This window comes from Tachysurus vachellii, chromosome 11, assembly GCF_030014155.1.
Source record: "Tachysurus vachellii isolate PV-2020 chromosome 11, HZAU_Pvac_v1, whole genome shotgun sequence".
NCBI classification, from domain to species: domain Eukaryota; kingdom Metazoa; phylum Chordata; class Actinopteri; order Siluriformes; family Bagridae; genus Tachysurus; species Tachysurus vachellii.
Genome location: NC_083470.1, coordinates 21,209,304 through 21,237,283, shown reverse-complemented (window position 1 = coordinate 21,237,283; position 27,980 = coordinate 21,209,304). Strand labels below are relative to the sequence as shown.

Sequence of the window (27,980 nt, the reverse complement as noted above, 5' to 3'; positions counted from 1 at the left end):
GAAATGGTCTAGGCTGATATTAATGACAACAGATCTAATTACTATAATACACACTTTAATATTAATAAGAATAAAAAAAATCACCTTACACAATTCGAACATAAACATTTCATGAATGCAGAAGTGAACAAAAAAAAATGTCTTTATTTTTTTAAAGATTCATAAAACCTTTTTTTTAAACATTCATAAAATCTTGTATGAATATCCTGACATAATACTGATCACAATCAAAATATTACAGTGTTTACAATATACAAAAGCAATAAAGTGCTTTCTGAAGTGGAGATTAGTTAGCGCCGACTGCAAAAGCCTTGAGCAGTCAGGCGTTAGTGAAACAGGATAACTGATGAATATTAACTGAGATTTAATCAGATTTGTGAAGCCTCTTTACTTTACTTTACAATGCGTATGTGCATTTAGTTGGTTACATTCTCGAGGAGAAAGTAAATGCGACTGGAAAATGTCTCACAACTGCCTGTTTGTAACCAAACATATATACAATAAGGTGAAACAGTAAGAAAAAAATGACAATCCAGTATCACGAGATCTACTTAATACTATACATTTACAAACAAGGCGGTGTTAAATGATGTAACACTGCAGCGGCAGTGCAAAGATTTATTTATTCAGGTAGCAAAACCTCTAAAAAATCTTATATTAAAACTGCACAGTTAAGAAGGATCTATTCTGTGTTCATCTAATGGAAGCAGTACATTAACATTACAATAATTCAGTCTGCCGCAGTGTTAGGAACAAAAACACAAACCATGCCATTTCGCTGTTCCGGTGAAGAAATATTTTCAATAATTTAATCAGCCAATTAAAATGAATTCGAGTTTAAACGATGGAGAAACAGTTTGGCATGATAAATAAAACCTTGTCCTGCAAGGCTAATACCATACAATACAGGGATATTTTCTTTTCTGATCAAGAGTTAACACTTTAAACTCGTTGCTAAAGCTAACCCATGTAATTTTCCAGTGTCTCGCAATGTACATTTTTATGCCAAGTAAACAACATAACACTCACTAATACTAGGTTTGATATGAGAACCATCTGATTTCCTTTACAATTTGTTATCTTGACATGAAGCTAAACAGAGCTGGACGTTTCTGATAATCGCCTCATTTTACTGACAGATTGTGTTTCAAATACTTACGAAATGAAAGATTTAATATGACACTGTTATAGAGTTGTCACTATTGTCAAATATGTCTTACTAAGGAGCCCTTTAAATTCCTTCCTAATCTAAAGTATAATTAAATTACTGTGAGGATTTCTTTCCACTGCACATAGAAAAACATTCAAAATCTAGACATAACATGATGCTATACAAAAAACAAACAAACAAAAAAAAGCTCTTCCTGGCGTTTTGTTGTAATTGAAATTTTGTTAAGGTTGTCTACATTCACTGGGCTCTGTTCTTGTTATAATACAGTCCTAACATATTTACTGTGTCCCTTAACGTGAGTTACTCTGTACAGTGTAGATGATATCATTTATAAAAATGCTAGTTATTCATTAACAAAAATTCTGGGAGGAGTTCCTGTCGCATTTACATGTTAGAAAAGTGAGAAAAAGGAAGAAAAAAAGGTTTGAAAGGAACTGCTTTAATAGAAAAAAAAATAGAAACCATGATAGAACTGTACATTTCAGTTGCGAAGAAAGAAAGAAAGAAAGAAAGAAAGAAAGAAATGACCAGAAGAAAGTAAAGCAGCAAAACTGGCAGGGTCTCTGAGAGAGCTTTATGGAGACATCTCAGTGCATGTCACTCTCAGCAAACTCTTCCTTAATGGAGTTTTTCCGAGTCTTGCAGTCGGGCATGTCGAAGCCAAAGTCAGGCCACTCGTCTGCTCCAGCTGCGTTGCCGCGGTTGGGGATGGTGATGGTGTGGCGCACACGAAAGTGCACTGCCTCCATGACACGCTGCCGCTGCAGTTCACCTCCAGGCCCGATGGCCATGGTGGCCATGTTACTGCTGGAGCGAATGAGCTGCTGGCCGTAATCATGGCCCTGCTTCATGTCCTGGAGGCCTCTCCAGATGGCCAGACGGAACTGCTCTGGGATCTTAAGAGCTCCAAGATCCTAATGGGTAAACACAAAGGAGTTAGCTTCACCTTAGCTTTAAAGTCTCACTTGTTCATGTTTTCTTTTTTTTCAGCTTTTCTCCTCATAGCTCCTATAAACTGAATACAATCTACTGAAGTTTGACCCACTGTGCATTTTATTTACAGTCCACTTAACACAAATCCTGTAGACTTGGTTGTTCTATAGGGGTGGGGAAAAAATATAATTGTCATAACCCAATACTTGAAAACATCTACGCAATCAAAGATATTGTTTATGTATCGCAATATGTAAACTTGCTGAAGTATTGCTAGTAAAGTACAAACAAGGGCCACCGTATGTCCCATCTATAATAAAGTATAGCGTATAATACACGAGAGTAATTAACAAAGAGAATGATTAACGTCTATTCGGTCTCCTGGTATGTACAAAACCGCATATTGATGCTAGTACGTCATGATATCTATATAGAAACATTGTCTAGCCTTCCATGTCTGAGTACGCATTGGGTTCTTGTGCTTTCTAAATAATTACTATCGTGTTGACGGCTGCTTTATCCAGTTCCTGTAAGCTTTCTGGTAAAGGTCTGGTGCATTGATGCATGTTCCTTACCAAAAACAGTTCACTTTACTTTACTACAAAACCCAGACTCGTGCCTGATTTCTTGCACTTTTCTATTAGTGGAGTTTCATATTAGCTGGAATCATGTTCATGATATTTAAAAAAAACACAAGCTTTTATTTCCAGTGCGCAGTGAATTCAATTCTCAACTGGCATCAGCTAGCGGACTCGAGTGTCACAGGTGATTGTGGCTTTGTTTACCTCCATGGAGAGGGTTTGCAGGTGGTACACACTCTGGACGCCCTGCGATGTGAAGTAGTCGATGCAGTTTTGGCAGCCCAGGCTGGTTAAGAAGCTGTTCAGAGAAAAAAGGAATCCCACTAAGACCAAGGGGCTGCACCCTGGGAATTACAGATTCGTGCATGGACACCATTTTAACCAGACTGCAGCAGTATTTTAAACTGTCTGTAAACAATTATTCTACAATATGCTTTACATTATAAAATAGTATAGAACAGGCTATAATCAGTTGTAATGAGGTGGTGTTCGTGATCATGTACATGAAGTGCCTATTAGCTGACATGTAGGAAACATGAATAATATTTCGTCTCTAAACTTTGTTTCTAAATGTAGGTATCTGCTAAATTTAATGACCTAATTAAACAAAAAAAAGAAATAATAAAATAAAATAAAAAGCACATGCAGCTGCATTAATAATCCGTAACAACTTTTTTTGAAAGCATTCAGACTTTTATTATAAATACAAAAAAGGTAGAAATGCTACATACAATGAAAAACATTCATCTGTTTTGATATTGTTCAACAGGAACGGGACATAAATATAGTGACATAAATATTTCCAAAGGTAGATTCCGCAAATTCTTCACATCTCTTATTGCGTGTGTGTGTTTTTTTTAACAGTTACAACCTTAATTAATTCAACGGATATGAATTTAGACCATTCAGGTGATCAATCTGATTAGTTTATTGGATACCAATATGGAAGGGAGGGGGAAAAAGAACGAAGGAAAGAAAATGAGAAAGAAAACAAACAATGCCTGAGGACTCTACCTTTAACGTGATACATGAAAAATACAAAATGGCAAAGAATGGATATTTATGATAATGGAGTGGCAACTGAATTGTAAAACAGTGCATCGCAATTAGACATGACAATAAAACATATTTCATGACAAAAATATGTTTTATTCGGGTATGTAAAAGAAAAAACACACACCATGTGTTAGGTGCAGGCTGTGTGATGCTGCTAAACAGAACATGAGTAATGTGTACAAAGGTGTGAACTCCAGCTCAACGTAATACAATATTTTAATGGCTTGATTCATATGTATATGAGATCACACAGTACATCCAATATCATGCATGGAAACAAGTAAAAAAAAGTCATTCTATGTAATTATCTTACTGTATAAACAAAGATATAACGACCCGGAAAACCAAATTTATTCCATTCAGTATTCCAGGAGAAAAGCCAAAGCAAGTGATTTCTCTTAGATAAACACTTTTCTGTTTCTGACCAGCAGAACAAATATTTCAATTCTTAACGAAGTATTTACAGATGAGGGAACAGAAGAGCTGGAGTCAGAAGAACACAGACTTCCCTTCTACTTAACACATGATAGCCATAGATCCTGTGGCACAGTTCTCCAAAATGAGGATTCCACCATTATGGTGCCATTTAGCCTGGTGACTGTTCAAACTTTTTTTTATAAATATAATGACAAAATTTTCCACACTGAATCTAATAAAACACTCATTTAACCATTTAATGTCTTACCCCAACCTAGGCAACAATCTGTTTTCTTAAAAAAATTGATTGACAATTTTTTATGTTTGTTTTTGTTACTAGCAAATACACTAAATGCGGTTAAGCGTACATGCTAACAGCACGAGGACCTTAATGATGTTCCTATGGTTTATCCAAAATGATAAAACAAATTTTAAATAAAGAAGGAAAAGTTTGTTGTTTGATTGTCAGGAAATTTAGGTAATGTAGCTTCTTGTTCAAGTGATTTAAGGGAATGTTGTTGGACTAATGTACATTTTTTTTATGAACTATAAAAATGAAGACTCATGGAAAAGGATGTTTCAAATGGAGTCGCACATGAACGCAAAAAACAATAAGGAAAGCAACATGCTGCATTATAAGTGGAAGTGTTAAGCCATTTATCTGAAATGTTGGGACACTTGTATGAAAATTTCTTTCATACATATTTGCGAATGGAGTTGCAGTGGGACACATGGCACCTCAATCGTGGAATCCCCCGTAATATCTTGTAAAATGACATCATAAATACTCTGACACAGAAAAGACAATACAGTGCTTTTGAAACCATGAATGTAAAAAAGGCATATTTTGGCCCAGGGTAAGTCTTTTGGTGTGATATTTACAGCAAGGGAGAATTACTGGACATGTGGTAATTTCTGTAGCTTTGCGTTCAGATGTCTGTGAGCATGTATGTGTGTGTGTTTGTGTGTGTGTAAGCGAGGGAAAGCCGTGCTACTGCAGGGTGAAGTACCTGATGAGGCTGGGGTCAGGGTTGTAGGGAGGAGGCGGGGTGCAGTGAGACGCCGACACCATCGACTGCGCTGTGTGCGCCCCGTTCACATCGCCGTTCGACTGCATGTGGTGGCCTCCCAGCATGTTCGCACCTACAAGAAACATCCATGTCATTTAGACCACGGGTTACTGGACAAATTCAAACCGAGTGTAACGCTGAGAAGAGACTTAATCCAAAAAGGGAAAAAAGTGGCTCTCGGGCAGCTCTGGGTCATTTATTCACACACAGTATATTAACCATTCTTTTATATGTAGCCTAACAAGGAGGAAGGATTAACACACAGCCTTGAGATGTGTGTGAAAGTGTATGTTACACACACTACTGTACATGTTACACACACTACTGCTGCTGCATATTGTACAAAAAGCATAATATTGCACAATATTGTTATTCACACTTCTATACACTTTATGTACATAACTGATCAGTCATATATTCTGTATTCATATTTAATACTCATAATGTCTATTGTATCACATCTGCATTGTCTTGTATAGTCTGTATTGTCTTGTCTTGTATAGTATAGTGTTATTTATGTCTGTGCTTTTGTCACAAACAGCTGTAACCAAATTCCTTGTGTGTGTCAACACACTTGGCCAATAAACCTGATTCTGAAGTGTGTATTCTGCTCAGTGCACCTCTATATCCATCACCTATGACATTATTGCCATATAGTCTATACACACTGTTTAAAATCTGTTTGGCTGTAGTATAAATATGTCCTGAATCTGTAGCCACGTCTGATATTAAAGATCCTCATTTTGATAGATTTTATAGAAGAATAAAACAAATGAAACTGTAGTTATTAGATGATTGGCTCAGAATGAGTAGATTTCTAACCCATTGTTCTAAGCTGTTACTGCAGCTCACCAGAACACCAGACATTTTCCCCATAAATCTCGTCGCTGAGGCTCTTACCCATATGCACCATGCTGGCGGACGGTCCTGCGTTCTGATGACTCTGATGTGCCACTATCTGGTTAACTGAAGGAAGTTTGTTGATGTTGCTATGGACCTTGTTCATGTTGCTCAGCGGTGTTGCATAGGGCGACGGAGAGGTCACGTGACCGCTACAAAGAAACAGATGCGTCAGGGAAAGTAAGGGCGTTAAGCATGAACTCAGGGGGTTTCGGGAGTGATGAAATTATCCAGCTGTGAAATGTGTATAGAAGCGTGTTTAGAATAATGTTGTGTACAAAGCAATGATTCAATTACGTGAATATATTTAAACAGAGCCGTAGCAGCAAGAAGCTGAAGCCGGGGTCATAGAATTGTTTTTTTTTTCACTACTTTATTCACGACAATAAAACCTTGCTGCACATTTTTTACTGTAAATCTGTTCATTATATTGTGAATAAAAGAAACGTTTTAACTCTGTACTTTATTCATTTTTTATTGAACTGAATACTTTTATTTATTTATTTATTTATTTTCCAGAATTATATATTTATTCATTCTATAAAAATAAATAGAGCAAGGCATTATTTGCATTTGTCTCTAAAGTAATGCATTTATTACAGTTATCTTTTCTTTATAAGACAATGTATTTTTTCCAGCCAAGTTGCAGCATGTTTAATTTTTTTGGTATTCCCTTTAATAAGATATTATTTATTTAATATCTAAAATGTAGACAAAAGAATAGACAGAAACTGATTTTGCAGTATATGTACAGTATGTGTGTATGTGGTACTCACTGTCTGTGCAGTAGCTGCTGTTGCTGTTGCCTGTAGGAGTCGACTATTTGCTGTGGCACCAGCTCCACTAACTCTAAACTGTCCTTTATCTTCATGAGGATGTCAAAGTTCTCCCTGCCTCGTACCTGCACAACATCCCCAAACACGTTACAGAAACGTCCTCTAACACAAACAGCACTTTACAGATGGCTTACTGATGTACATGTAATCAATAATGTGTGTGTGTGGGTGTGTGTGTGTGTGTGCTTACTGGGATGTAGTACATCTCCTCATCTCCATGTCTCCTCTTCTTGATGTTGAGTGGAGGCCCGGTGATGTTTGGAGGCGTCTGTCTGAAATCTGTAGAAGGAGACAAAGTGGCTGAGTTAAAGTAACAAGCTCTCGTTTGAGAAAACACATGGCTAGTTCTTGGGTGTTGGGTGTTGGGTCCATTTTAATTTGATGGAATGAACTGAACGACAATATCCTGATTTTTTTTTCTTTATCACATACGTCAAATTATGTAAGAAACAAGTCGATTTACTCAACGCTGCTTATTTTCCGATAACACCACATCTTAGTGTTTCTTTTCTCGACAATTTGTGTTTTAAACAGCATGATACTGACAGATTTTGTTAACAAAAAGAACATCACAGTATAAATGTCTTTCTTTCTAGCTTAAAGTTGTTGAAAATCCACTTCTAAAAAATCCCTTGATGCTGATTTCACGCTACAGAGAAACTCCAACATCTTTCCCATGTCTGAAAAAGTTGTTACAAAGTGCTGACACTGAAGACTTTTAAATTAAATGGAAAAAATAAATATATTCAACAGAAGGCTTGACCTTATCAATGACTACATCTGATACCGTGAGGCGAATCTGGCCTACGTATCCCTGTGCAAGTGTTTACTATAGAAATGATAAAGTGACTCACTGCGTTTATTAGCGTTTCCGTTTTTGGCCACGCTCTCGTTCAGCGCCTGCTGTTCTCTGAAGTGATCCTCGTCTGCTTTTCGGTCTCGACCTGGACATGCACATATCCGGCCTTCGAAAGAGCGCCGACCCAGCACCTGACCACTGTGAGAAGAAAAAACGTAAATTGTGTGCTAATTGTTAATTAAACACACTAATCGTGTATTTTTATGATAGGTTTTAGCCACAAACAGGTTTGAATTAAAAAAAAAAAATCACTAACTCTCTTGTCTCCAGAGTAATGATGATGAGAATGGGTCTGCGGTTCATTCCACCAACACAGCTACTGTTACACATGAAATTATACAAAATTGTCGTGAATTCTGTCCCAACCTAATAAGAGAGAGAGAGAGAGAGAGAGAGAATGAGAGAGATTAGATAATGAATTTTCTTTAATCTACCTTATTTACTTTCAGTACTGTTTGAAACAACTGCATAACAAAGTCTTCCTGAACTCAGGAGGGGGTTTATTTTTGCCACTAGGGGGCAGCAAAAGGCACATTCATAAACCTTCAACTATTTCATCCTAAAGATGAGTCTGTGATCATTTGGGGAAAATAATTTCTACCACCATCCATATAATTCCATATACAATTCTTTGCCCGATGTCTTTATAAATCCCAGATCTTCTCCAATCTGACCGTACATGAGCAGGCTTATCATATACACCTAGTGAACACTTGTATGGTCTGAGATCAGTCTTTTAAAGGATTTAGTCACATAAGCATGTTCGGGCTTATCCAGGAATGAATTAATAGCTATATAGGGGGAAAAATATATTACTGAAAGCTAGAAAGAAGTCTATTGTGGTTACTTTTGAATTGGCTGTATGAATTTGTATCGGATGATTTTATCTGAAAAGCCACTCAAGTTTCCTATAACATCAGGTCTGAGGATAGTCAGAGTCAGAGGTAAAGCTGGGACTTTTGGGCACTGAAACTATTTTCAGTTTTCAGTCATCATTGTAGAAGAGGTTGCTGTTTCACGGTAACTAGCAGCTTTTTCTGTAGGGGATCTTACTAACGTCAATAGAAGGTGTGGGAAGGGAAGGTGTTTATAGCTACTATAATATAAGTGATAAAACAGCCTGGCTTGTTTCACAGGAAAAAGACACTATAAACTGTCAAAAAGTATTTGTTTTGTGTCAAACTGCAGGGCATGTCACTCTGGTGTGGTTGCAGGTCACACAAATTCAACAATATGTGTCGTATAATCAACAGAACTATATATAAATTATGTCAAAATTAACAGCCAATAAAAAAAGACATGACCCCCATATTACTATATATTCAGATTTGCATATAAAAGGTTTTATAAATGAAACCTTTATAAATAAGACAATCTCATGAATAACTTCTGGTGTTACAGAATGACTGAGATCGTACTGTAATTAACGGGCTTGTCTAAAGGCTCGTCAGAGCACATGTGCCAAACCACGTGAAAGTATCACTCAGTGCTTTAATGTGGTCGCTTCGTTCTTACAAACAATATTAGACACCTCTATAACACACGTTTCTGTTAATTATCTGTAAGCTGCAGTTTGTTTTAAAGGTGTGTGTAGTAAAGTTGAATCCTACCTGCGGGGCTTCGTACGGTACGAGCACACTCTGTCTGCCTGTTACTGGGTCATCTACATACTGACACAAGTTATTGCCTTCTACTCTTATTAAATGGCTAGCTGGAGCTGACTGACCTGTGGATAGAAGGAAGAAAGCATGTAGTTTTTACTAAAATAGTGATGTTTACTGATTTTAAGTACTGATTAAACATCAGTCTGGAGATTATTAGGTAAAGGGTTTTGTATTTACTCTCGTTGAAGTCACGTCCAAGCTCGTGGTTGGGGCAGCGCTTCACCACTTCGGTCACGTGCTCAGCCTTCTTGTATATGGGCATGGCTCGTACCACGCTGCCGTGCGGTGGAGTCGACGCGAGCTTCACCTGAATCGGACAGGTCTTAGCTATCTGACAGTAGAGCTTCTTCAGCAAGGGCGAATACTACAACCAAAACCAACCACAGAGCTGTTTAGGATTTGTAAAGCTACTTCAGCTATAACAGGTTAATTTTAAGAACATTTCTAAGCATTAATGAAAAAGACAAGGCAGCAGTTTGATAACACTTTTTAAAAAGACCTATTTGATTTCAATCGATTTCAAGCACCAAACATCATTTTTTGGGTTTTGCCGGTGATCCAGAAACAAATTAATCACACACACCAACCTTTACACACACGGCATGTCAGAGCCTGTCTAACACTATAAAGACATCCCAAATATTCTTCAAAGGTAACCAAAATCTAACATTCTTGGTACAAAGCTGCTTTGTATGGACTTAAATCAATATGATTTCAAAATGTTGAGTGTGTCATGATGATAAATATGGAAAATAAAACTAGATTAAATATTGGTCTTATTTTAACATCACAGTTTTACAAGCAGTTGGACAATATTCATCTTACGAATGTTTCATTAAATACCACTTAATCCCACATAAATGCGTTAAATGAACGCTTTGTGAACCTAAAAATAAACTTCCTGTAAACGCCTTGTAGCTGCTGATCCGTCACTCAGCCGCTGCCTTTCTACATTTTGCTCCCACAGGTCATAAATTCACAAATCTAATCCTCAAAAATCACTTTTTTTGTGCATTTATTTAATACTCATCATCAGCCTCTGTATAATGCTGATTTTTTCTTATACCATCAAGTGGGTGTGTTTATGAACTGTGTCAGACTATTTCTTTTCAAAAACTATACATGGTTCTTCCAGTTTTTTGTAACGTGTGTCAATTTACACATAAAAACACTTAAACGCAAATGAAAGCCTCTTCACGATTCTTTGATCATCATCACAATGAAATGGGCTGAAAAAGAAAAAATATTAATAACACATTAGTACAATGGGCTTATTGCATATGGATATTGCGAGATTTTCAGGATTAGGTTTACACATACAAACACACACACACATTCACACAGGAGCATAATTCACTCTGTGCAGCTGTGAACAGTAAGAGAAGTCTCAACATGCCCAGTCGTGACACATCCTCGTTTATTCACATCAGTCTCAATTGTCTTTAGGGGAATTAATGTTTCTCTCTTTAAGAGTGTACAGTGCCAGAAAAAACTGTACATATAGATGCATAACCGGTAATGTTTGGCTATAAATAAGGCAATTCAAAGTGGTTATGTTTTGTTATCCCATTAGTGCTTCATGTCTTTGAAACAGTTGAGATCGTTTTCTGTGTTCAAAGTTTTAAACAAGGCATGTTATCACTTCACCTATCAGGCAAGACTGGGTAAATAAAGTCTTAGTCCTGTAGCTTGTCTCTGGTCCAAACATCTGCCTTCATATAATAACATACATTGCAAGTGATCGGATAAACCGTAACAGAGCGTCTTCTAAAGAAGCTGTGATGGTTCACACATAATATTATTATAGATCTATTACAGAATCCAGAGTCTGGCTATAGTGCTTTTCTATCATACATCATTCCTAGTAGAACCACTGTAAGAATTTATATCAACAGAAAAGATGCTGCAACATCCGCGAGATACAGAACTGTAATGTCGTGCACAAGGAATAGTTAAACCAAAATCATGAGTGTTAACAGAAGAAGATTCCAAGGGCAAAATGATCACCTGAAAAAAATGCAATAGTGTACGCAAATAAAGACAGGAACAAGAGAAATTGATAGCGCATCATAGAAAATGATGTAGTGTGATGAGAGGGAATGTGAGCATTGGACCAGCGCAGGTTCAGGCAGGCTCTTCGGCCCGGGCGATAATGATGCGTCTGACAGGCCGATGGACGTGTTGCAGCATGCTGCCTGTGAATTCATTTAACTCTCCTAACACCAGTGTTTCCCAGCCCTGCTCATGGAGTTCCCCATACACACCATACTTTAGTATTGTCCCTGTTTTAACACACACATTTTAACCTCGTAAATTAAATGATCAGTCGGGTTGTGAGTAGAGTGCAAAAATGATTCTTTGTGTATATAGCTGTGTATATAAGTGTTTGAATGAATGGCTGAAATGTGTAAGGAAACAAGAGCAGCATTAATATTCAAAACATACGCTCCACTAATAGGTTTTAGTATTTTCTTCCAAGCTTCCAAGCCTTAAGCCTTCAGTTTCGAAACAAAGGTCATCCCATACTAAAAATGAAATGGAAGTGTAAATCTGACCTGAGTGATGGCCTCAGTATCATGTGACATCCTTCACACGATTTGCACAGTGTGTAAAGTCACTTGTGCTTATAATCATATTTCTACTTCATCTGTCATCCTGTAGATTCACTTATACAAAGACAAGAGTCTCAGCATGTCCTGACCCATACGGCGCAGCTCCTCCTCCGGTGAGGCTCAAAGGCACACGGCTGCCGAACTGATTTCACTATATTTTAGGATGCTGATTGTTTTTGGACCTCGTGGAAAGGAGACAGGTTAAAACACGTACTTGGCCATGTTGAGCAACAGCTATTTTCCACTGCAAAAAATTAAAAGTAATACTCATAAAATGTGCAGTTTCAATCATTTGTCTTAGAAAGTAACATTAAGTTACATTAAATGTTAAAACATTTTAAAATGTCTTATGTTGTTAGAATATTAAAGGTATAATAAGTAATATTTTCTCTCTCTGTGTGACTTAATAATCATAACTGGTCATTTATTGGCTTGTTAGAAAATTACAATGAATAATTTCCATTGAATGTGTTTGTGTGTGTGGCCCCTAGATTTTATACATGCTATATGTGAAACCCTTGTGATAAGGTGTGTGTGTGCTGCTGGGTGGAAGGATGCTGCTGGGTGTGGGGCGTGTTTAGACCCGTCGTCTGACTTGGAGGGTAATGGCTGGGAAAAGCGTCTTCTAAAACGCAAGGCGTGCTCGGACTTGTCTCCTGTACATGCCAACAATAATAATAATAAAAAAAAGTGTTGGGATCTTTACTGGAAAAGCTGGGGTGTTAGAACTCATTTTCATCTCTTATGACACCTCATGCTTTGAGCCTCTGGAATGTGTGTTTGAGGCACAGCTCTTATTCGAGCACACTCAAACTCATCTCCGATTCTGATGCATAAAATTGTGGTTATGATTCAACCTGTGATATCATGCTATAATATGAGCCCTGCAGAACTGCCAGAGCCAACAGGCACAAAAGAACCTGCTTCCAGGCACGGATGAAAAGTGGGCATTGAGAAAGTAGACGCAGTGAAATGCTAACGTTTACTCATTTCGCAACATTCTAGTCTTTATGGGGGTCTTAAAATGATACATGGTGGATCAGTAAAAGTTTGTGCCCCAAGCATGTTCAGATAAAAGTGCAGTAGAAGATGGAAATCTACACAGAAAGTACATGTGACTAGGACAGATTCTATGCATTCAGGTATTAAGTAAATAGCAATAATATATCATGAGACTTAACTTGTGTTATAAGTTGAAGACGTTCCTTAAAGAGCCTTCATGGGTTCTGCAGTAGTTCTATTATAATGTCTCCTGACCATTCGTGGAGAATCTTCAGCATTATACCACCAGCCCTGCTGCAATGACTAATGACCATTCACCTTCATGACTGACATAACACACAGCGAGAGTGATGTGTATCCACCCTGATCACCATCATCTTTAGACTTAATTAAGATCTAATCTCCAAGATTTAATTTGTAATGAAATTCTAATTTTTTTTTTGTTTTTGATAGACATGTTGCTCTATTTTCTCCACCATAACCTGGTCTACTACCTGCTAACAGTGGTGTCACTGGGATGTAGCCCTCGTTTCATCTTTACCTAAAATGAGCAATGCAGTTGGACTGTAGCCCTTTAGTCAGTCCGACTCTTCAACCTCTACTGTACATCTGTACATTTGGCTCAAACAGATCAGCTTTCCAAAGCTTCAGCTTCCAAGCTCGTTAACACCATCGACGCTTGTCATCCCATAGATCGCTAACTAGACAGAGTCAAGTCGAGTCTCTTTCATAACTCATCGCTGTATTGCACAGCATCTGCTCTGACATATCCGTTCATTCTACGGTGGATTTCTGGGAAGCTCTTATTCTTTGGGTTTGTGCAACCTGACCATTGTATAAGATTGTTTCTTATATTTCTTCTATTATTAATCACCATAGTGACAACCTTGAAAACTTTTCATATGATAATGAAAACACAGCGCAGACCAAGAAACTGGATAAACACATCACACATATTTTACTATCAACGTCTGTCGGAAAACAGTTAACCGTAGATAAGGGCTTTTTGAAGTAGTGGTGCGTAGCACATCAGGCAGATCACAGTCAATGTGCCTCTATGTCTCTCCTCCAGCAGCTCACGGCTATGCAAACTCCACAGTGACACCTTTTAACCCCTCACCTTGCATCTCCTGATGAGTCACTCACTTCTCCAATAGTAATCCCAGATAACAACAGTCTGCGAAGCTCCGTCTCCTACCTGGGAAATCCCTGAATTAGAGAGTCAATGCTGCATTCCACATAGCTTGGCCATAATCCTTACCGATTTTGCTCTCTTCATCTATGCGCTTAAGTAAAGGTTTGTGCAGATCAGAAAGAAGGTAGGAGAGCTCATTACCAGCGTTGGTACCATTGTGAACAGATGCTATTGATCTATATCTTTAATTCACACTGGAAAAAAAGGTTGTTTACCATATTACAGTGTTTACAGTTAATTTTATGGAAAAATGATGTTTTTTTATTTTACAGGGTTTTAAACAACCAGACAATTAGAGCAGTGCATTGGGTTACAGTGAAAACCCAGAAAATGCAATGCATAAAAGGATAAAATTTGGGTGGTAAAAATTCTCCTTGTGTCAAAATTGCGTTTAAGAAAAATATATTACATTTATTTATTTAGTGATTGAGGAGGTTGAAGCAGTGTAAGCTAGTTGAACTAGTGGGTAAGGTTAAAAGTTAAAGTTATAGATCAGAAATCACAGAACCGCCAAACTCCCATGGTTGGATCCTTGAACAAGAGCCTTAAACTTCTCTTAACCAGTTTGGTCCTGCATCAATTGTAAGTCTCTTTATTAAAAGCATCATGAGCAAATGTCCTATAAAGGTATGTCAGTGCTTTACTGTAAATTACGATTTACAGTTGTTTAACATCTCTGCTGATAATTAATTACTCTAAAATGTTTACAGCACATCAAATAAACAATGAACACCAGCAAATGTAGAAGACACAGGTTGTGGATTTTTTGTTTCTAAATCTGCATGACACAGACCTGGAGACAAAATATGAGTAATGAGATTTTTCAGGTTTACTAATTTGATGGCCACAAATTCAAGTATGCACAAGCAGAGTCTTGAATATGTCTATATCAACAACAAGCTAGCCCTAATCGTCATCTTTCTGCTAGCTGAGATGTTCTCATACACACCTACCAACTAGTTAGTATGTTATAACACATAAGCTCTCTGATGAAATAGGACTCATTTAGTGTTATTAAATTATTGAGGACAGCTTGACAATTTTATGCAAGCGATTTTATGCAAGCGACAAAAAAAGTTTCAAATATTTGGTACAAGCAAAAAAATAATTAAACATTTTCTTATATTCTAGTCAAGAAAAAAAAAACAGTGCCAAGAAATCAGCACTTCAGTAATGTCTGAAACTTGGATTCAGCAGAGCTGGCAAAAATCCAGGTTAAATAAACCTCAAATAAATTAATACAGAATACACAAACAGAATAATCATCATGACAATTAATGTTAAAAACCCCCGCCAAGACTCGCATGAATAGATTGACAATAAAAATCCTTTGTACACATAATTTACATCCAGTGATGAAACCTTTGTTCATAGATTAGTTTAATTAAATCTTTGTGGATGTGAACAGACTGTTTCTAATTCTAGTCTAATTCTTATAAAACCCCACAGACCTAACAACAAATGCTTTAAATTCAAAATACAATGTATTGTATAGAGAGAAAAGGAAAACTTTTTCTTTTGTGTGTGTGTGAGTGTTTGTGCGTGTGTGTGTGTGTGTGTGTGTGTATATATATATATATATATATATATATCAATACAGAGTAACATTTATTATGTAGCACATGACAAGTTTCTTTCATTTTTTTTGCCAGCTCATGTTTTTGCTTTTCCTTGTAAAACTACAAAGTAATATTAGTTCATCTTTCCACAACGAGACACTTAGCATTGTTCTCTTTGTAAGTACTGCCTGCAGCTAGCAAAAAATCAAGGACGTCCATTTTCTCCCTTCCGTTATGTGAGCATGCAGCCTGTTTTCAACACGCAAGTGATTTTCTACACACTATAATGCCTGTGTGTGTGTGTGTGTGTGTGTGTGTGTGTGTGTGTGTGTGTATCTGTGTGGTTGTAACGGTTTAATCATGCCTGTCTAGAACAGATTCCATGTGAAAATAAGACGCATCAAACAAATCTTTCACCTAATAATAATCTAAGGATATGTAGTTTTTACATCTCACTTCGTTCCTTTACACAAGTCTTTCCTGCTTATAATGCGAAATGTACACCGTAATTACTAGAATTACTAAGCTAAGGTAGTGATTTAGTGATTTTAGCCAATGTACTAACAACAATATGAATTCAACTAATAAAATAACATAATGTACAGATATATTGGCAAAAATATTACAATATCATTATAGCTACATTTGAATGCGACGTGATATTTAGGTTAGCTAAAAGCAAATAAATAAAAAAAAACCCACATGATATTTTTGAATGAATAAAATACAATTTATATTAAATAAAAATATATATATCATCCATTCAGACCTTTCTGAACATAATATATATAAATAAAGATTTCTGTTCTTTTTTACATTTAAACCCTTCATAAATAAGAAACAAATAGAGGAATTTGAACAAAATGTTTCTTCACATTTACCAAATATATTGGATTTTTCGGTTTATTTTTGCTCAGCATCTAAACCTTAAACCTTCTATTAATTTATGAACTTTAAAAATGCTGAATTATGTGATATACGCTATAAAGGATATATGCTCTGAAAGGGCTAAAGAGAAAAAGGAGGAAAAACAGAACGATTGGTAGAAAAATAATATAAAATAATAAAATCTAACCTCATTAGGAGATACAGTATATTGGTCTAAATAAGTGTTCAGTTTAGCTCCCTATAGCAAAGAAGCACAGCTGCCTTCAAAAGACAAGGTGAACATCGCCGCCATTTTTTTTTTTACTTCTATTTTGTTCAGAAATGTTACCACAAGGAAAACTGAGTCTGGGAATGTTTTGGGTCGTCCAGTGATGATTCTTACATGTGTAGTCGGATTCTCAAGAGTCGTATTGTTCACTTACTGTACAACATTAGGTTTTTGTAAAACAGGTTCATATTAAATGATATTTACCAGAATCTCCGGTCAACAGCAAACAGTCTTCTTCCCTCAAGACAATAATGGAAGCTTTGTACTGTTAGGAATCACAGGCCTGGAGTTCTCACCATCTCATCCCACAAGAACAGAGTTCAGCACCACTCTATTCTTCCTACAGATTAAGGTTATGCCGTGGAATGTTTGCTCTGAGCTGAGTTATTCATCTCACCAGACCAAACCTTACGTGTTGCATTTGAAGGCCACATGATTACACTGCACAATAGTCCTGAACAGCGGATACAGCGAGTGAGGAAGAGAGGCGACACTCTGGCCTGAACGATGGTCACCTCAGTGATCGTATTACAGCTCCACACTTAGAGAAGGAACAGACCTCATGCTTGAGTTAATCCAACAAACAGTCTAAAAGCCATCATGAGAGAGAGGGTTCTGTAGATCGGGGTCACAGGGTCAACTGCATGACAGACAGGGGTGACATGTTTTTGTAGTGATGTTGGGCAAAACAGAGAAGTTTCTGCTTTCAAGCTTCTCAGTTTAAAGTCATTTTAAATGGAATTCCAGTTTATCTTGGATACAGTGACTGGGAACACTTCTTATGTTAAACAGTCTAATGGTATCCATTCCTCAGAATATCACTGAACTTCTCAAAATTACATACTTTTTTTGTTCCATGTTTCATGCAATCACAGAAGTGTTTAATACTATTAAATTGATGTTAATTATAGTAAGAATCACTACAAGAAATGATCAGGGAAAATAGAAAAGAAGACGAGAATATAAGAAAGAGTATAAAAAAAAACAACAAAAAAAAAAACGTTGAACTGTTTACAAGTCACGCTCAACTCACCGTCCATGTAGCTGACTTGGCGGTGCTGGACTGCTGGAAGGTGACGTCGAAGCCGTGCGGCCCGGGGTAGTCAGTGTTGGAGGGGATGGCTGGGGCCGGAGACATGGCCTCGAAGGTGGAGTTGGGCTGCGAGTAGGACGACGGTGTGGGCACGTTGGAGGCGGTCTCGGAGCTGTAGGGGCTGGTGGACGCCGCACGGTTCCCCAATCCCTGCTCCATACTGCTGCTCAGCAAGCTATACTGAGACTGCTGAGTTAAAAGAGAGAGAGAGAGAGAGAGAGAGAGAGAGAGAGAGAGAGAGAGAGAGAGAGAGAGAGGGGGAAGGAAAAGGACAGGTAAGCTGGCAAGAAGGAGGGAAGAAGAGGAGCCACAGGTAAACTCAAGAGGGTGGGACAGCAGGAGGGAAGTCAAACAGCACAGGTAAAGAGAAGTATTAGGAAGGAGGGAAAAGGAAAATACATGATTTTGAGGTGTTTGGAAGACGTCCACTCAGCTCCGGTTACACACCGCTGAGATATAGAATTTGCAGAAGTCGTGCCTCCCCTCAGGCGTAGGGGTTGTAAAACACATGCATAAACTGTCAGACATCTAATTGCTCATCGTACCCCTCCGTCATAGATAGCCACACACACACACACACACACACACACACACACCAGAGAGCAAACCCTAATAAATTACTAAGCTGAAAAGATTTGGTGTGTAAAGGCTCTAAGAAGGAACAGTTGCTAACAGGAGTTGCAGCTCAGGATCCACAGATTACAGGTAATAGACCACTCATTAAGTTTTATTATAATAATAGCTATAATCACAAAGTCCCTTAAGGTTTCTGTGACCACTAGTTGATTTTTATATATATATATATATCACTTCAACATTACACGCATTTTAAAATAGTAAAACAAAGCAACATGTTTTGAACTTAATACAAAATATATGACTCTTTCTTTAAATATTGGAATGAATCATACTACTTGAAGATACTTTTCGCATTAAGCTCTAGACCAATCAGAAAAATCTAGCTGTACACAAGCTCAAACACACAGACCCAAGGGCCTTTACCTTCTTTTTTACATAGTACATTGTCCAAGTTGGCTGAACGCTGGTTCTTCGGTTAATCTCTAACTTTATCCAGTAAAGACTCCAGTACAAGGATGCAGACAGGTCAGTCACAGAGGCCAGCGCATATCCTCACACACTCTCACAACACCATGAGCCCTCCATTCTCACTTCTCTCTCGGTATTTCTTTGGCAACAGTTCTGACCAGCAACTCTCCTGAGCTGTGACCCTTGTGGCTAGCAGCCCTTAGAGTGAGTGATTTGGGGGACAGAGGGAGAGAAGACAAACGTTGTCCTAATAATGGCATGCCCTTAACTAGACGACAACACAGGCACAAGTACATACATGCAGGAAAACACCTTGCGCAGGTCTGGGCTGCGGCAACACTACCTGTCTGACACACTCCCAGTGAAAGAGTAAGACAGTGGGGGGGGGGAGAGAGAGAGAGAGAGAGAGAGAGAGAGAGAGAGAGAGAGAGAGAGAGAGAGAGAGAGAGAGAGAGATGGAGAGAGATGGAGAGCTAAAATAAACTAAATTATTTCTAAAGGGGAAGAGGTCAGTGTCCATGAAGTAAATAGTTTTACCCTGTCTTTCTGATTGTTAAATAATCATGTGCTATCAAGCACTCATGCACTACTCAGGCACTACTCAGGCACATTCACAACTTTTTCAAAATCATCTAAATACTGCCCACTTTATTACAAACACCTGTACAAACAACACAATTACACAATCAAACAATTACAGGACAGAAGCACAAAGAAGCATAAAATCATGCAGATACACATCATCAAGAGCCTCAGTTAATATTCACGTCAGTCATAAGAATTGCGAACTTAGTAGCAGGCGGATCGCAGATTTTCACACACAACAGTGTCACATACAGCACCAAGAGAGCGGCGGTTCTTCAGGAGGTTGATGGGAGAGGTCAGAGGAGAACGGTTTGAGCAGACAGGAAGATTAAATTGCATTAACACAACTAGTCACGCTTTACTGTTTTTAAGCCAGAAAAACATCTCAGAGTAAACGACACATGAAACTTGGAGGAAGATGAGTTACACTAGAACATCACAACAGACTGGAAAAATCCTTAAATTTAAGACAATGAATGTGATGCCATTTTGAATTTTAAGGTAAAAAAATGTATATGTTTATAATATATTACTTATGAAGGTACAATTAAATATTAAACAATTAATTATTAATCTGTTTTCTCATCAAGGCATTTACAAGAACATAAAATGGCATATAAAGGTAGAAATGATTACGCTCTAAAGAGAAAAATTTCATTCAGAATGACGGCTCACCTCTTGATTCTAACGTAAAACTATATGAATCTGTTTGGTGTGTTTGTAAGAATATTAAATGCTTTTTTTAAATTTGTATGTAAACCATTTACTAGACCACAATGAGAAATTAAGAGGCTTAGAGAGATAAGCTAATGTCTCCAGGGCCTTTCAGTCTTTGGTGTGTTTGTTTTGCACACACACACACACACACACACACACACACACACACACACACACTGACTGGGTGGGGTTTTAATTGTTTTCAAAAACTCTAACATGTTAATTGCTTTTAAACCTTTCAGTGCTTTACAATCATCTGCTCACGCTCTTATGTCTCTGTCTAAAATAGTGCTTTGAATTTTTTTTTTCCTAGTAACCGGGGGCTTTCCACACAGGTGTGGAGTCAAACCTGCACTGTCAGCTCTCAAAATGTTCAACGCAAGGAGCATCCTTTCAGCGTTCATTTACACACTTGCACACACACACACACTCAGGTAAACCTCATTACAACGCTGGAACATGTCATTCAACAAGTCGAAACAGGGCAAAAACAAAGACGCTCCTTTGCACAACTCTGTGCGTGTGTGTGTGTGTGTGTGTGTGTGTGTGTGTGTGTGTGTGCGTGTGTGTGAGCAATCTAAGCATTCAGCATTCTTTCTGACCTGACGGATTAAGGTTACGAGTAGCACACCCAAACAGCATCTCTCTCTCTCTCTCTCTCTCTCTCACACACACACACAAACTGTCACTTGTCAGCTTACTGAGTCTGAGCGGAGAGACGATCAGACCTAAAGTGCATGAGGTAAAGCTTAACATCACCGAGGCAATGACTCATACTAAGCCGGAGCATTAAACTTTTACTGCCACTGCTTTGTTAAGTTTTCTTAACTAATATTATTTCCTGCATTAACTCCATAAACATCAGCATTAATAAACCTTAAATAATGCTACATAATACACGACTAAAATGAAATTACAGCATGATCCTAAATAGGCCTTTTTAAAATTCTGCCAGTTAACACCCACAAACATTCATTAAGGTGTTGTACTGTATATATGAGGAATCATATCAGTACTTCATCTTTAGTTAAACTTTTTATCCTGGTCAGGATTGTGGAGGATGAAGCAGGAATACATACACAAACACATTCACACACTCATTCACACCTAGGAGCAATTTAGAGTCATGAATGCATCAAAGTTTTGTTTCTGGAAGGTGGAAGGAAACCAAAGAACCTGATGAAACCTCATGGAGAAGGAAGAGACATGAGCAACATATTGGTCACTATGAGTTTTATTTCATTTAACTGATCAGATGATTATTAGTTAATGAATGTGCTAAAGTGTTTACTTTTTTAAATCTATTAATAAAGTGTTAGATTAAAGTTATCTATAATCATACTTCCAGCTTTACCCCCCTGTCCAAAAGTCTGAGCCCAAATGGCAAAACCGGTCTTTTTTTATTTTTGATTTAAAACTCAAAATAAACAGAAAGTTTTTACTAAAAAAAAAACCCAACTATTCAATATTCAAGTGTTCGCACAAATATACTCTTTAAATATAAGCTAATTTCTTATATTGACCATGTTAACTGTACAATCTGTTTTTCTGTAAGTCTTTTTTGTCCCTTTCATTGAAGCATGTCTTTAGCTGATGGATTTGTTCTTTAATGGATCATAAAGTTTCGTAAAAACATGTGGCGTCTGAATCAGCTCAAGCGCACACTGTCAGAAAAGAATCAAATTCTGAACTTCATGTTTCAAATTCATAGTTTCAAAGTTCATTTCACTCAAAGTTTCTGCTTATTGATGTTGTTGCTGATAATATTATTTGTAATGAACATTTTAGTGTCTGATTGGAAAAGAATGCTACTCCAAAGTATTTTATATACGATTTTCAGACCCCATTGAATAAAGGGATTGTTTACAGAATCACCTACAATTTACTTTAGGTAGAAACAGTTACAGTATGTCCATTGCATCATTTAATCACACGCCACAAAACATCCTACCATAATAAGTGAGAAAGTGAGAGGAAACTTCTCAACAACCTCATGAGGTTTATTACAGTATGATGCCCAGGCAGCCTTGACGGAGTGGTGGTGGTGGTGGTGGTGGTGGTGTTTGGTTCCCAGCCATGTCCACATCTATTCACAGCATCTTATCATCTTATCTTTCTGCTGATATACCAGATAAAAATGATTAAAAGGATGGCTTGTGAAGATGATGGGAGCCGATATGTCCGGCATGACATAATGCTGCGTGTTCAGACGCATCTGAACTACACGGAGGGATCTACAGGGAACTGAAACGACAGCTAACAGACTGGAGAACGTGTGCTAAAGTGCAAAAACATTGCCATCTACTGCACAGGTAGTGTAGCACAATGAGTCCATGACGTGTTTAATCAGGGCATGTGACTGAAAATCAGGTGTGTGTTAGACAACCATCACAGTATGCAGAACTACAAATCATCCTATCTAGTCATATCACAATAGATGTGCGTAGATTTGGTCTGTACCTCCTGATTATAATCTCACATTGTTTCACTAAATATTTTCTAGACCACTAAAATGATTACAAATGTCTATTTCAAATTGAATCCTTAAAGCACAAGTGCTGTAGCACTCATGTCTAAACATCACTAAATCATACTCCATCAGCAATCACTGTAGTTCATGATGCTTCAACAGGTATTAATCTGAGAGACATGGAACACAGTGATCATCCTGGAAGAATCACAAGCTACAGCTGCTATAATCACACTGAAATAAGCATTAGGTTTGCTTCAGATCCCTAGTGCCACCTTAACTTCTGGGAATTTGAAAGTAAACAGATGCAACACTTACAGCACATCTCACCTCTAAAAAAGCGTTCCACTTCTTTACATGTTTACATTAAATGTCTCCTATTTCTAACTTCTAACATGATATATCATTATTTCAGGATTTCAGGAACACAAAATTGTTGCTTTCATCTCAAAACCTGAAACATTTGTCTTAAAATGAACCAGAAAATAATTACACAATAATCTCTCTATAAAAAAAAAAAACTGCTGCTCAAAAAGTTTTTGGCTCCTGTCTTTCTCTTTTAAACAGATCAGACTGGAATGATGTTTTCCTTCTGCAGAATGAAGTTTGCTTACCGTGCTGTAGTGATGAACCGGGTCACCTGTGCACAGCATTGTAGCACTCCTGCAGGACGGGCAGCCGTCAGGGCACACGTTCTCACCCGGCGGGTCATGTGACCTCGCACATACAGTACAGGCAAACGCTGTAAGAATCAGTACCTTCCTACTTGACACTAAAAGCCTGCTGAAATCTGCAGCTCTGAATACTCTGGCTGAGTGTAGACCACAAATGCGAGGATATTTCTCTATATTCCTCCAGCCGTCCCGGCCCTGTCAACTTCTAGCTGCAGCTAACAACAAATCTTGGACCTCCCACTTTTTGGCCTCATGACTATTTATTAAGTGAAAGGGCAGGCCTGGACTTGCCTGCTGATGCATCGACGATACCAATGTTGTTTAGAAGGGGACAGGTATGAGAGCAAGTGAGGGGAATATTTCTGACAAGGACTGGTCTCTGGTTTTTCTTTGCATCTCCTCATATGCAAAACTGCCCTTTCTGGTAGTGTTGAGCTAATACATAATCAAGAGAAGTTGCAGAAAGGACATGCTGTCATAAAGAACTGCAAAATTAAAACACACAATCTGTCTGTTATAAAGAAAAACATCTACAGATCAGCAGATTATTAAAAATACCACATAAAGCTCAAACGCTGGCTGTTCTGCTAGTAGTGAGATAATCAGGCTACTAGAATGTCTAATGATACAGTGGTCAAAATACACTCTAAAGTATCCATCCAAACATCCAAACACCACATACACACTCCCTCATCCTCCTTCAGCAACTGCCCCCCCCTTACAGCACGTGTGCCCCAGATGGAAGGGAGCAGCAGGTGTCATTTTCTTGGCTTGGTTTCCCCTCTAATTAAGCTATTTTGCCCTCCCACTTTAAATCCCAAGCCGTAGCTGGGCCTGCTGTGGAGAGGGAAAACATAGCGGAAAAGAGGGAAAGCAGGCAGTAAGGAGGGAATCTGCACCGGTGTGGAGGGAAACGCAGCCTGGTTTGGGATGGCAGCAGAAACAAAGACCTTGTATAGAGGTTTTAGGACAGCAGCCACTTTCATATGAAAACAGATCTAGAAACCGTCTCATTGGAACACAAAGCACTGTATGGACGCTTAAATGCTGATTCTGATCTAACAGGTTGCCATATTTAAGTATAGATAAAACATATAGTACTTTATTAAAACTAGTACTCAATTACATATAGTACACGTAATTGCCAATATATGTATTATATAACCATTTTACATTGCAGTGAAGATGGTGAACGTAGTAAAAATGAAGCATATATTACAGATAAACCACATCACTTCACTTAGTACAGAGTTTTCCAAACCGTGTGCTGATTAATATTATGATTAACATTTTTGCTAATAAAAATTTAACATTGACTTTTTAATTCAATTAAATTTAAAAAAAAAAAAATAATAATAATAATGCATTATTTTGAATTGTTGTTTTTTTTAAAGAAAAAAAAATCAACTTAAAAAAAAAGCCTAAAAAAATAAATCTCTGCCCTTCTCTGGTCTGTGAAGCATAGCCATGACTGTCAGTGACCTTTTAACTTAGTTGCAATGATTATCAAAATGTGTAGATTTATTAATTAATTATTTTCACCATTAGATTTTTTTATATTTGATATAAATACAATTTGTTAAGAATTAAATTAAAAGAATTAAACTAAATACAATTTGTTAAGAATTCAGTACCAGGAGCAATAAGGTGCTCCTGGTACTGAATTCTTAAAAAATTGTATTTAGTCAGTAATCCCCAGTCTATATGTGAACAAAGATGACAGATTTACTTCTAAACATTAATGAAACCATTAGCTATCACTTAATCATTGGTGGTGTAAGAAAATGTAAAACAGCTCATGGTATTATGTGTGGCTGTATAAAAAAAGACAAAGAAATTGTTTGACTTTTTTTCTCACCATGACGTTGTCATTCAGATCTCTCATCTGATAGACGTCCATACACACTTCTGCCCGGTTGTTGGGCATGGCACTAGATGCACCCCTCTCTGGATGACTGGTCTGAGGGAGTTCGAAATACGTGCTGTCTGGTTCCCTTCAAAGTAATATCACATGCTCAATGAATGATCAAAAAGTATTCCTAAGAGGAATAGAAGACTAAATGTACTGTAAGTCATGTAATGTTTTCTCATGTGGTGTCGAAAAATCAGTTATGAAATACAAGTGACCATCAAATAATTTTTATTAAAAAAAAATAAAATAAAAAATTCACTGGCATGCAAAATTAGGGCATCAATAAAATAAATTCACTATTGCAATATTTAATAATAAAATATATTTCAAATAATGAATCATATGCATATGTTAAAATAGATAAAGAACTCACAGGCTGCTCCACAGGTGCTCAAATGTCGTACCCTCATCACTGGTGGAGGACTGGGACATCTTGGACATGGGGTGCTCCACCGTGGGGTAGATTACTCTACAGAGCACATACAGTGTCAATGATATTCATTTCCTTATTATAACTAAGCCACTATTTATAAAAGATCATGTCATTATTAAGAGATTTCATATCTATTACACCAAGCTTTTTCTACATCCTGGTTGTTCATTTTTAATCATTCCGTTTTAAATAACAATGCAACTTCCGTTTCGGCAATTTTTCCTAAATTTGGTCAGATATGACTCATGAATAAGAACCAATGTTTGAATCGTATGAGCTGGAGAGCCCTTTGCACAACAACGATTTCATTTGAAAGCAATTTCCACCCAGGCTCCCAGTGCTGCTTCTCATGTCTAAATCCCAGCAGGTTTCAGGCTGGGTGTGCAGATTCAGAATCAAGGTGCCGAATTTGGCAGGTCTGGGCCTGCCTGGCATCGTCCCGATGGGCCATTGGGACACGTGGTGCAGGGCACATTTCCTTCCTCCCTACTCCTCTCCACTCAGATAGAAAGAGAGACGAGGTAAGGCCTAATTCTCTGATCAGCGGACACCAAGATAAGTACGCAGATCCTTCCCTAATAAATTGACACAAAAGCAGTGATTTTTGAGTAGTAGATTAATCTAGCTGAGATGTTTTAGGGAATTTCAGTCCACACTGGGCATACAGGGGAAAAAACAAACCACTAATAAAGTTCTCTTCTGCAACACACGATTTTTGTTCATTAGTTTACGTACAGTCCATCTAACTGGCTTTTTGAGTTATTTTCTTTATCCCACGGGCTACTTGAAAATTTCAGAGAGATGTAGCATTATGATCTGCTTCTAGTGGATGTTGGTTTGCTTTGAAATTAAAAACGGAAGCAGTCTGATCGCTCACATGGACACGCAAATGAGTCCAAAAACAGCAACCACATTTCCAGTTAAGTAAAATCCGTTAACAAGACAGCGCTCCTGCACCATCACACCCCTATCGCACTACAGAATATTAGTGTGCAAATGCAGCCATGTTTCCTTTTTCCCACATTTTTTCTCCACGACACCTCGTAGATGGCGTCACTGCTTCAAAACTTCAACCCATGAGGCGCGCTTTGTGCGTAAAGCGCGCGCGTCCTTTGCTTCCCCGGCAACGACAGAAAAAGCGACCGCGTCCCAAACCACACACCGTTGTACTAAGGAGTGTATAACAGAGTATAGTGGTGTAGTGCGCAATTTTTGCCTATCTTTTGTTTTTTTATTAGGACAAAGCTAGGGTGTTAGCTGTAGATAGATTAGCTGTAAACACACGCACACACATCACATTTTCCTTCAATGAAATGGTTCGTGCTTTCCAAAACTGAATTACATATAAGAATTTACAGAATCTAAGCGTTTTGAAAACAAATGTACTAAAATTAGTGCCGTTATGAAACTTGGCGCAAATGTGAGCCGGCGCAAAGCTCCAAATACGCGTCATGGCACAGTGCGTAAGCAAGGAAGACTGGAGATCAAATGAACATTAATGAAAAACAATAACCATAATATTAACCTTAACGTTATAATTATTTACACACAACCAAAGTGAAGCTTTTTTAATAAAGGGGGAAATCAAAAGGCGAGTTAAATGAGAGATGTGTGCGTCCTAAATTAGAGCCGTATTCCCTCGGCGGCTGTCGCCTTGAGACCCAGAATCTCTGCTCTGCCAGCAATTACGCACAGACAGTGGGGATTAACACTGAGAATTGAATTAACACTTCAGCCTTTACATCTTTACAGCAACACAAAACCATAACTTCAGCAAGCCGGCCTGAGAAAACGAAATATATTAAATATCATTTACTTTTCATTGTCCTGAAGTTAATCTCAGATAGTGTTCTAGGTCAAATATACCTTCATCCATACAGATAAGTAAGAGACCGTGTCCATGTAATCCCAGAGCTTCAGTTAACACACTCATACACACTAAAGTTAGTGAAAGCAGCCTTGACAACGCCGTACACAATACAGTCATGTTCTCAAGCTCACTTCACACGCCGCAACAATGAAACTGTAAACTCCAAAA

General features: G+C 37.8%; 1 protein-coding gene across 3 annotated transcripts; it reads right to left on the bottom strand.

Annotated features, from left to right (window-relative positions):
- Positions 1–35: 35 nt before the first annotated feature.
- tp73 (tumor protein p73) lies at positions 36–25,980 on the bottom strand. 3 transcript variants are annotated; one of them, XM_060882440.1, is made up of 13 exons: positions 25,883–25,980; positions 25,456–25,591; positions 18,045–18,290; positions 9,665–9,851; positions 9,434–9,549; positions 8,080–8,189; positions 7,819–7,961; positions 7,155–7,243; positions 6,905–7,029; positions 6,129–6,280; positions 5,169–5,301; positions 2,890–2,983; positions 36–2,085 (listed from the first exon to the last, which is right to left on the bottom strand). In XM_060882440.1, exons 1-13 carry the CDS (start codon positions 25,948–25,950, stop codon positions 1,759–1,761), a joined length of 1,926 nt encoding a protein of 641 aa, XP_060738423.1. In that variant the 5' UTR covers positions 25,951–25,980; the 3' UTR covers positions 36–1,758. The 3 variants fall into 3 exon arrangements, with proteins under 3 accessions (XP_060738423.1, XP_060738424.1, XP_060738425.1); XM_060882441.1 differs by lacking the exons at positions 25,456–25,591; positions 25,883–25,980 and adding an exon at positions 19,107–19,407 and having other exon boundaries at positions 18,045–18,293; XM_060882442.1 differs by lacking the exons at positions 25,456–25,591; positions 25,883–25,980 and adding an exon at positions 19,107–19,407.
- Between the last annotated feature and the right edge of the window lie 2,000 nt (positions 25,981–27,980).